The sequence below is a fragment of the Lepisosteus oculatus genome, chromosome 8, assembly GCF_040954835.1.
Source record: "Lepisosteus oculatus isolate fLepOcu1 chromosome 8, fLepOcu1.hap2, whole genome shotgun sequence".
In the NCBI taxonomy this organism is placed as follows: Eukaryota; Metazoa; Chordata; class Actinopteri; order Semionotiformes; family Lepisosteidae; genus Lepisosteus; species Lepisosteus oculatus.
The window spans coordinates 43,031,468-43,043,550 of record NC_090703.1 but is presented as its reverse complement, the minus strand read 5'-3'; the positions used below and the strand labels follow the sequence as shown (position 1 = coordinate 43,043,550).

Sequence of the window (12,083 nt, the reverse complement as noted above, 5' to 3'; positions counted from 1 at the left end):
CGTTTTTTTGTGGACGTTCAGATATAAATGCAAAAATTAACCTTGTGGATTTTTCCTTTATTATTCCAAACACAAGACGTTCCGGCAAGAAAAAATAAACGAAACCACATTACACTTTACACCATGTCTTGTACATTCGATAACAGCAATTCTGGGCTATAAGTAATGAAGTAACTTTACACTCTTAATAAATTTAGATTTTTCAGTCATTTTTAACACCAAAAGCTATCCCTTTACAACATAACAACTGAACAAAAGTGCATTTCAGATTGACACTAAAATAAAGAAAACATGCATGTTCATAAATGAATCCAAAATGCAAAAGTGCTAAAAGAGCTTTAGCTTTCAGTAAGTGAACAATTTTGAAACCTATGGAAATTCAACGATTTCTTGTCTTCTGATGTGAAAAATACCCATTGGTTTATTAAGTTTCACTATAGGTACACAAAGTAACTTACAAACAATAAGCAGCCTAGGAGCGGTTATCTCCTTTGAAACTTGAGATAACCAAGGATATTATTACACAAAAGGCAGTGCAGTGGGGGTTAACAAACTGGTGATGCACAATAACTTATGGGGCTATTTAAAGAGGAAGATCTCTGCTTGCAAAGCGTTGCCTTAAGATAGGTGAAAACATTATTATTACTTCAGGAAAAAGGATATCTTGTTATAATACAAGTTATATACTCTATGGTATGCAAAATTGACCCATTTCATTGCTTTATAGTAAACCTTTGATGTAAGGCTGCCCAAACTTGGTATCTGGTATCTGGGTTGTCGTAGTTTCAAAAGTTTTTGTTCTGAAGGAATTCTATTACTATTTCTTGAAACCTCACACAATGAGAAGAAGGTCAGGTACATGTTTTTGATTCTTTTCAGCTCCTAATTGGTATCAGGTTCTTTTAGGTGACTTAGCGCTCCAATGCAAGAAAATGTCAGAAAACAACAGCACCCCAAAGGCAAGGTTTGTGAAGCTCTAAATAGTGTTTAATCAAATTCAAATCCTCTTTTGATGTAGGCATATAATGAGGTATACATTTTAGGATTTTCAGATGAATAATATATAAGGCTACTAAAATCTCATCTATAGATGAAAATTTCAAGTCAAAAGAGACATTTAAATTATTAAAAATGGGGGGCTGTACTTGACCGGACTGAGTGTAAACCTAGAATGCTGCTGCACTTGCAAACTCAGTGACACTGTAGTAATGAATACTTGTTTTATTTTAAAATGAATCTGAAATTTAACAAACAAATGTAATAACTGATCTGATTATCAGGAATCTTATTTGCTTCCTATACAATACATCTAAAAAGAATGAACTGTATTGTAGGCCTTCCTGTCACTATGAACTGGTAACTGCAAAATTAAAGACTGAGGTTCCAATCAATGATGAATCAAAAAGGTGTAAACATTAAAAGCTACTGGATTATTATGTCCACTGTCATAGCATTGACTTTTGTAGATGTTTGAAATGGTTTCCTTAGCAGATATTATAGGGGAAATCTACTAACAGCTGGTAAATTCTATTTTTACAAACTTAAAAAGCTGCAATCAGGACACCTCATTAAAAGAGAGGTCTGTGAAATCAAGTTTCATTTTGAGCCTTTCATGGTGTTATACCATTTTATTTGGTTCTGATGAAGAAAATTAGGATTAATTCCATTACTCAGGCACTAATAATGAAAATGGAGCATATCTCTGCATGTAATAAACTGTGTACACAGCAGCAACAAGTGTTTTTTAATAGTGCAGTGTCTCCAAAAACAGCCAGAGATCAGACTGACACAAAAAAGCCTTCACATTTTTGTTTCTAGGTTTACTTCCCTTATATCATATTGTGTGTTGGAAAACTCAGCAAGAATTATCTAAAGTGGGATTTTGCACCTCAAAACATGCCTATGTCCGCATGTTATTGGCACAGTTTACATAATATTATTCCTCACATATTACAATTTCTGTACAAACATCACATTTGGCTTTATTTAAAGAAACAGACACACTTCGTCATTGAGACTTACATTTTGTTTGAGTCAACAGACTCAAAGAGTTTTGAAAGTTTTTTGTGTACTTTTTGTTAAACAATTTAAAAGCAACATGTTTCATTCAACAAAGAATAAAACAAACTACTGCAGCTCATTACAACACAAGGACTAAAAATAGTCAACTCACTCTGAGTACCCTTGACATTGCATAATAACAACAATACTTGAAGACATCAAACAACTTTTACAACACACAAGATGTTCACTCAGTTTAATAAATCTGAGCATGTACATTAGAATAGCATAAGAATCAAGAATGCAGTTGGTGTAGCTTTAACTTCATCACAAATCTCATTAATTACCTGAGAATTGCTATACTAGACGTACATCTTGAAACAAGAGTACACAGAATTCTACATAATAATATCTATTAAGAGGACAAGTTGATTAAGTAGATTGATCAGTAAGTTAAACAGTGCAGATTATATAAAATGTTGTATATACTGTACAATTTTCAGATATCTCTTTCAATCCATTTACAAGGTAAAGTGAAAAAATAGGATAGGTTTATGACATGCCCCTATAATATTTAAAGAACCCTGCTTAAGTTTGAGTACTGACAATTAAAAGAGATACCATTTCATTAAATTCTTCAAAACAGCTGCATTCACTCAAAAGTTTTTTTGCAAAGATATCGTCCTGTCATTTACAAAAATGACAGACAGGCCTTCAGAATACAGCAGAAAAATAGAGCATTGTTTACATGGCACTCCTTAAGCCTGTTGCTGAATTTGTAATGCTTAAGGCAAAGCTACGTGCCCGAGAAGATTTATAATCTACAAAAAACTTTATATAGTGTGTGCGTATATATATATATTTTCCTCAAAACTGAGTGTGGTAACCTTAGTTTAGGTGACTTATGTAATTGAAACTTTGCATGACTTAAAAAATTAAAATGCATTTCAGTGAAAGCATGTATCTATTACAACACTACAAAATGTGTGATTCACTGTGTATCAGCAATATTGTAAGGAAGGATGGTTTTGTTTTTTGATCATATACCTTGCCAGGGTTACCACACTGAAATTATGAGGACACAGTTATACCATCAATACACTTCAGTTTTAATAGCATGATAACTATACAGCTGATTTTTTTCCTTTCTAATATACAGAAAACATCATAATGCTAACACCTGTACACAAGAGATCTGTGCACTTTCATGTAACAGATTAAAAAGATTTTCTGTCTATAAACTACAGTGCCCAGTAAGAAATAGTACATACCCATGGGCTACTCCCAGTGACACACAGTGTCACAAACATTGTGGCATTTTTTATTAAAGCTATTCTATATAGATGATACTGTACATTTCATAAATATTTTTTTACAATCAAGAAAGAGATACAATTTGTATCAACAAACAAAGGTCATTTCTGGACATTTGAGGCATTGCTGTTTGCTGCATTGAAAACGATAGCAATAGCGTGGAATAAAAGGGACTAAGCAATAGTGAAAAATCTTTCATAGTTTCTTTAAAACAAGTTACACATATGATAAGCCATCAAAATGACAAAGAGGTTCACAAATCTTGAATTTCTAAACAGAGATACTGATGTTGCTGATATAGAAAATATAGAAAATATATTATAAACTGATGAACATTTGAAATATAGTTTCAGATATTTATTATTTTTCACATTATTAACTATATCTACTTAAAAATTAGTGTCTTTCTAAAATACACCAGTGTGGCATTATACCTCACGGAAGCACCTTCAAGAATCTGGGCTCAAATAAACCCTCAGTTCAAACACTTACCAAATAACCTCATTTTAATTTTTTTTGTGTAATGGAGTTTGAAAAAAGTCACTTGAAAGATCTTCTTGGTCAGGGAAACAAATTAAATAGCAGCATGCAAGCCATTAGCAAAATGCCAGAAACAACCCTGACTGCAGCCTCACGTTCTGAGTGTTTCACAGTAAGAAACATTTAGGCAGTGTCACACCTTCTCATGAAGAAACAAAGGCCATACATGGCCTTCTCGACTTTCATGAAAAAAAACTTGAAGTCAACAAGTCCTTGCTCGAACGTGTCCGAGCTATTAACATTCAAAAGTATTTAAATAAGCTAATGTAAGAAGGGTGATGGCTGCTTACAGGGCAGCGTTAAAAAAGGAAAGGAACGCCTTTGAAGGCATCTTACTGCCAAGCAACACCATCCCCCCCCCCAGAAAATTAATTACAAACTGTGATCTCGTAAGGATTTAAAATCATTCAAAGTGCCATTCTGTTAAGGCTCTTTGTCATCTACCTTAGTAGGTACATGAGACAGAGTCTCAAGGAAAGCAATGCACACCTTCACATGGATTTTCAAATATTAAAACAAACAGATTTTGAAAACAAAATACTATTAAGGTAACTGCATGTAACATGACCTGTAATATATGAAAAATGATTTGCACACTATCGCGGCACTCAACCTACAAACAACACTGTTAACAAAAAATGTGCTGTATCTTGATCTAACACAGTTAAGTATATTTTTGGCATTATCACAGCAGCTTTGAGATATTATTAACCATGGCTAGTTTTATTTTTTTGTAAATAAAGGTAAACCCAAATAACAAACACGCAAGATACAGTGTCAACTGAAATGCAAATACGACCTGTTTTCTTGCCTTTACGTTTGGCTTAGTCTTCTTAAGTTTGGCAAATTCCTACCATGAAAAGGTAGTGTCTTAAGGAAATGAGCTTCTCTATAAAATACAATATAAATTAAATAAGATAATTTTAAGCTACTGATAACACTAGATATTTTCAAAAGCAAAAACAGACCTCTTTAACAATGTTTAAATATAAATTAATAGTGGTCAGCAACGATCGCACTGAGGTCACTTAAATATAAGGCAATTAAAATTGAAATTCCATGCACTGAGGTATGCACTTCCTTAGGCTTCCACCTTTTCCTTTTGTTTCAGATCTCACAAAAATCATGTGCCAATCACAACATATTTACAGCAGTGCTAGAGCAGGTACAAATATATACACAATATGTTCTACCTTGTGCATCACAATATATTTTAACTGGCTTCAGTCCATAAAATATATAATATTATACTTATTTTCCCTTCAAAATGAAACTTTTAACGCCCTGACTTTAACTTGGCAACTATTACCGTTGCAAGCTGCTGTGGATCTGTCATGTGGGGATTCTTCTCCATTACGGAGTGAACAATATAGGCTGGGAAAATGTTGCAGAGGTTGCGGTAGGTTTGGTATTGGTGCTCTGGGATGATGTGACGTTCCTGAGGCTCCGGAGACATGCTTTCCCAAGGCGACCTCCAGATCTGCTCCATCTTTTCCGGCATGCTCCGTACCATGACTCGCTCGCAACAGGGCTGCATGAGATTGTTGCTTAAGGGGTAAGAGTGGTATCCATAGGATTCAGTTCCACAGGGAAGTGGGTCCCAGCTGGCATGCTGCTCCCTGCAAAGTGGAGGCCTCCTTTGTCTCATCGGATTACTTTCATAGAGTCTGGAGTCCGAAATGCTGTCCATTCTGGTCATGCCCAGTGCCCGACCTGGCTGTGAAGTGGATGAAGGGTGAACATTTTGAGGTATAGGGTAATCCCCAGGGCAGCTTGACCTGGCACCTACCACTGGATGCTGTACATGTGGCGCAAGATGGGACACAGATTGCTTACGAGGTGCCTGCTTTGGCTCATCAGGCCCGTAACTCTGCACTCTTGTTAACGCTTCATGGAATCCATGGGCAAATGCCTGCAGTCTGTTCTGAGAGGACGACAGGTGACTCTTCACATTTTCTTCAGGACCGCTGTCTAAGGAGCTCATGTACAAATCAGTGTAGGAGGAATAGGATTCATTGCACGGATCAGAGCAAGGGCTGGGATTTCTCTGGTACATCCCATGTTCATGCTCCATGCTATAGAAGTTGTCTGTGTTGTGCATGCTGTTCAAGCTCATGTTTGAAAAGTCGCTCAACATAGAATAATACCCGTGATCACCCACAGAATCGTATTTGCCATACTGTTCAGTGTAGTTGACAGAGGTGCCATGGCTGTTGGTCACCAAAATAGGTGGGTACTGCACGCTGGACATGTGCTCCAGTGAACTGTGGGAGAACTGGGAAGAGCCTGGAACAGGACTGCTGGCCGATCGGGTGTTCAAGGCACCAGCCGCATGGCTTTTCACAGGCTGCATGGTTGGGACACTGAGAGCAGACACAAGAGAAGGCACAGAGTTTGCCTCAGACTTGCGGGCAGCTGACAGTCGCTCTTCAGGCTCACAGGCCACAGAGCGGATGCTGGGGTCAGACTGACGTTTGGGAGTGATGCGTTTTGCCTCAGTGCTGCTCTCTCCTTTTGCTGCTGCAGGCCCTGTGCCACATTTGGCTAAGGCCCCTTCGCTCATTGTTTTTACAGCTGAAAGCTTAGCGAAAGCACGCAGTTCGTCTGCTACTGATCTCTGTGGCTGGTTTGCACGTTCAGGGTGATAGTATTTGCATTTGTGTCCATAGGTACATTTCTTTCCTGTAAAAGAAACAGGAAAAGCAGTGAATAAATACTGATGAGCACTAAAGACAAATTACAAAAGCAGTCAGGCAAGGTGTACTGTAAATAAAGGATTAAAATAAATTTGTATATACAGTTATAGACGCAAATTCCAGAATATACCAGATCCTAAAGCGTTAAGTGTAATAATTATTACGAGTTAAATAATATGTATTTGACAATGATATATTTTTTATCTGAGGCAGGATCCTGAATCAGAGAGAGCAGTTAGACAATGAATGGATGGATAGTTTTTATCTCTTTTTAATGTTTGTATATAAATGTATTTTACATTCTTAATTAATCTACATGTGTGTAAGTTGCAGGGCAGTAAACTCACCATAAGGACAAGGTTGCTTTTTATGCTCTGGAATAACAGGCCGTTTTCTGAGGAAATTCTCCAAACTTGGACCATGTCTCCCCAAGGGATCATCAGGGGGCATGAATCTAAAGAATACAAATTGAATACTTTGTTTTTATATGAAGAAAACTCCACAGCCAAAACATTGTGTTTCCTTTCTTTTCTTTTTAGCATGGAATAAACTTTTACCTGTTCTTTTGCAGCCTATGCAGGCTGACACAGCTACCTATTTGAACTTCTTTGTTTTTATATACAGCATAACGTACTTTGATTAGTCCAATTACCATTAGCTTATCTTTTTTAATGTACTTCACTAAAACATTTGAAGACAATTATTTCAAATATTTAACTCTTAATATGGATTTATAAAATGGTGTCAATGAAAATACCTTTTCTGATTTCACAGTTCATGAAATTCCTGTTGTATGTTTTAAATTATGTCAGACTTGTTTGTAATTACTCACTTATCATTTACAAATGAATACATCAGCAGCCGTTCCTCTATGAATTTCTTCCATTCAGGTTTCTCATTCTGTAGATCCCTGTAGTTGTCATTTGATACAATAATGCCGTCAGAGTCATATGCAAGCTTCACTATAAAGCGATCATCGTAGCACACTACCCTTCTTCCTTGGACTCTCCGAGACGGAGTGAAGACAAGAATTTTCTCTTTTTCAAGCTTTCTCAGGATCTCCTGATCTGTAACATATGACACTGAATTAGAAACAGGTAAAAAACAAATATCTGACCTTGTCATTCTGGTATAAATAAATTAATAAGATTTATAACAATGACTAGCACCTGACTGCTCCCAAAGTAGAATTGAACACTTCTGAAAAGCAAGTTTCAAGTGCACCAGAACATTTTTTTCCTTCTTCACTGTCTACATTTTGATTCAGTAGATTCCTCCCCATTACTAGACACAGTAATTAATGCATCTGATGTAAATGAACTCAAGAACTCTCAATCATAATCTCAAACCACAGCAAAACAAGTATTATTAGGAATTAGCTTTTGAGTGTTTAGTAGTAATCACATCATTAGATGTTTTGCATTCCAGTTGTTCAAAACTAACAGAAAATGTGTGGTAAACAGAAATGTTATGCACTGTTAAACATTGTAAAACATTGTTAAACATTTCCTGTTTATAGAAAAAAGCTTACTGATTGTGGAATGCATTCAAAAATATTTCAGAAGCAAAACTGGAAATTCATCTACAATTTGTAGATAAGAATGCTTTAAATTATCTGATTGTTTTTATATAAGAAAGGTTACAAACAAGAGGAGGCCATTTGAACTATCTAGGTCATTTGGTTGCCAGTAGCCAGCTGGTCTGAGGATCTTATCCAGCTATTTCTTTAAACAAGCCAGGGCAGTGACTTTAACAGCATCTGTGGGTAATTGTGCTACAGCCTTTGTCTACAGAAATGTCATCTTATCTATTGTAAATTATTTGTTATTGCTCCTAGCATTGTTTAAAATATGTGTTAACACCTAAGTCATGTTTATAAGTACTTTCATCAAGATCAGTGTTTCCCAGTCTAGATCAAAGTAATACTCTGCTTATACTACATTATACTTCAGCTGCCAGACATTTGCCCAGGTCTGAATTCTATCTAAATGTTTTTAAAATTTCGTTTGCAAATTCTGCAGTACTTAATAATCCTTTTGATATCACCTACAAATGTCACTTACGTCTCTAGAATCCAGAAAACTTAATTAGAAAGAGTTCTAGTACAGATCCCTCTGGTAACCTACTAATTACATTACCCATTATTGAGCATCTACCCCTTATATGTACTCTGATTTCTATCCATTAACCAGTTCTCAATACCAACATGTGTTACCTTGACTGCCTTCTGTCTGTATTTGAAAATTAATATCTTCTAACACTTTAAAGTCTGATTTTTATGTAAAAAAGGAGTGCTCATATATTATAGGAATGCTACCACTTATAGAAAACTAAAAAAATGTAATTTGTGTACAATATTGATAGGCAGAGGAGCTTAGAAAACCCAACAAGTCCCTGCACCTATGTACCCATGTTAAATATTTTGGTTTTATTAGGTTGTCAAAAAATTGTTTTATCCAATGAGTGAATACTGTATAGTGTTCCATTAGATACAAAATTATCAGTATTATACACATTCATAGATTAATGATTCACTCACAATGATTCAAGAGTACAATGAAGAAAAACATTTGATTTTTGTGTAGTGAAAGTTAAAAAAGCAGTTCTTTCTTTCTTTCTCGAAAAGTGTGCACTTTGAATGTGGTCAAGATTTCTATTTTGTGTACCACACAAGGCACACTGTGTAGTGAGTGTAAGTGTCTACCAATGTTGCACACTGGCTTGTGCAATTTTTGCCCATTTTTCTTGGCAGATTTGCTCAGGTTCTCTCAAGGTGCATGTGGATCGCTCATGTCTTTCCACAAATTCTCAATTGGATTCAAGTCAGGATATAGATTGGGGCACTCAAGGACAAGGATATTCAATTTTGTATTCTTAAGCCATTCCAGTGTAGCAATGACCTCATGCTTTGGATCACTATCTTAATACTAGGTAAGGTTTTTGCCCAGTTCTAGGTCAGAAACAGGTTTTCTTCTAAGATTTGCCACTACTTTTGCTCAATTTATGTTCCTGTCAGTTTTGATAAGCTTCCCAGTCCCAGCTCATGAGTAGCAAAATAATAACATAATATTGCCACCATCATGCCTTACCGTTACAGTCAGTGATGACAGTTATGTCATGCTGGGTCTATGGCTATGATATTTATTCCAAATGTTCCAGTTTTGTCTTGTCTGACTCTTTGCCACATATCTGGTATATAATTTCGTTGGTGTGTTCTAAACTCCATGAGTGAGTTTTTTTCAGCTCCATACAAGCCTCCCTTGTGGAGTGACAGGGATATAGTTGACCCATAGACATTTTCTCCCATTTCAGCCACTGAACTCTGAAACTCTTTCACAGTCATTGTAAGCTTCATGGTGGCACCTACTGTATGGTGACTGTGTCTGGATGCCTTCCACTTCTTAATGATTGACTTTATAAAGAATCTTTAAATTTACCCCTTTCCAGATTTGTACCTTTATACAACTTTATCCTTTATCTTTGCTTGAAATTCACGAACTGACTAAGGGATCTTACAGAGAAAGTTATGTGTATACTGAAATCATGTGAACCACTATTGTTGCACACAGACATAAACTACTCAACTACTGTAATTGTATAATATGTTTAGGTAATTATGTGTACCTATATTTAGGTTTGCCACAGGAAAAAGAATGAATACTCATACATTCATGACTTGTACATTATAATATGAATTATCTACTTCTTTCTTTTTTGTTTTGAATGTGTGGAGTAGGTTGTGTATTTAATAAATATTAACCACAACTATTAGCTACTCCAAAGTGACATGACTGAAAGCTTTAAAGCAACATAAGAAAACTATGCAAAAGTCTGAATACTTTTGTAAGGGATTGTGCATACAATCTGCCAATAATATCTTGGATCCTTCATTACAAGAAATAGAATACCATTAGACCCCACAGATATGTTTCGAGTTCAACACAACTAGAATACAACATCTTTAGCTATAGGTTAATATTATTTAGTCTAGACCTTCATCTTTCCTGTGGTATGTTTTTTATTTCTTCCTTCGTAAATACCTGAAGGAAATATTCATTTAATACATACAGTATGCAATTTTCCATTTATTGTATAAAATCACTTCATCTTCTATTTTTTCTTTTGCTGCTGTAATACTGAAAAAAGCCTGAACTACAATATTTCTTTCCATATTGCTTGATTTTTCAATATTCTTTTTATTTGTGATTTCAATTCATTACTGTTATATTCTTTTTTTTATTTGGATCCTGTTCTTTTTTGTTCATTTTATAGAACACTTTTATTTTCTCTTTATAGTTTCTAATTGATTTATAAAAGCTATATGACTGCTGCTTTCAAGTCTTTAATTTACTCACTTTTGAGATAATTCTATTCTGTGCTTTGAGTAGAAAATCTTTTAAATTATTCCATATGCATGCTAATCCATTCTTCTCAAGTTCTCATTCTTTCATACTCTGTATTCCTGACATTGTACACTTCTATTACTATTACTAAGTAAATTGGCAAATTGTAAACATGTTTTGCACTCTGTCAGTGCAGTTTCAAAGTATACTTCAAATAATATCACATTTTGATCGCACTCTCTCTTGAAAGTTCAATTGAAAAACAACATCAATACATAATCTCTTGTACAGTAGGTGCTGTGACAAACTGAGTAAGGTAAAAGTCATTAGCCATATGTACCATTTCAGTTTCTGCTGCTTAATGACATATTATTTTTACATAAAAAATGTAAATGTATGTAGGGAAAATTTCAATCTCAAAAGCATTTCGTCTTTTAAAAGCATGTTCCTAAATTTCATTAAACAATGTTTAATTATTTTATACCTGAATATTTTATTTTGTAAGTTACTCCTATCACTATATCTTTTGAATGTATTTTATAAGCCTAAATCATACAGATTCTGAGGAGATTCTCCTAGTCTTGCATACCTGTGATGGGGGCATCAGGCCTGGACTGCTCTTTCCTCCAAGCAGGTACAAATACTGTAATGTCTTTGTGTCCTTTCTCAAGAAACCAGTCCACAGCCAACTGGATTCCACGGCAGGAGAAAACCTCTTTGTTTCCATGACTACAAAAAAGAAACAAAAGACAAACGTAACTAAAAACTACCTTTTATAAAAACACAGATTCTTTAAAAACTCTGATTTGGGCTTCCTATATTTTATATTAGCGATCATAATATTAACATTACTAACACCTATACATAAAACAGAACACTTCCCGATTAAACAGTGGTTTGAAAAATGTTTACACAAAGTTATTTCATGACCTCAGCTTCAAAAGGAGGAAATTCACAAAACCCTTTGCTCTGAAAAGTAATGTATCCTTTTTTTCCAAACCAAATCTAAAATATGTGATAAAGAAATCAAATATTATCATTAAATTCCTGTCAATTATGTTTTATGAATATAGCTGATATCATAATTGTTATATATAATAAATCAAAGATAATTAAGATTGCAGTGTGTATATGTATATGTATATGACACAAATGTGAAAGTAAAACTGTATTTCAATATACTGTATAG

The 12,083-nt window shown here is 34.9% G+C and overlaps 1 protein-coding gene across 2 annotated transcripts in view; it reads right to left on the bottom strand.

The window, feature by feature from the left end:
* Window positions 1-36: 36 nt before the first annotated feature.
* zc3h12b (zinc finger CCCH-type containing 12B) overlaps window positions 37-12,083 on the bottom strand; it is a 33,135-nt gene continuing 21,088 nt past the window's right edge. For both annotated transcript variants that reach the window (XM_006632817.3, XM_069193476.1), the window contains exons 3-6: window positions 11,484-11,623; window positions 7,384-7,618; window positions 6,899-7,005; window positions 37-6,537 (exon numbers count right to left, since the gene is read on the bottom strand). In XM_006632817.3, coding sequence (XP_006632880.2) covers window positions 5,132-6,537; window positions 6,899-7,005; window positions 7,384-7,618; window positions 11,484-11,623 — 1,888 coding nt within the window. In that variant the 3' untranslated portion in view covers window positions 37-5,131. The remainder of the gene's footprint in view (window positions 6,538-6,898; window positions 7,006-7,383; window positions 7,619-11,483; window positions 11,624-12,083) is intronic.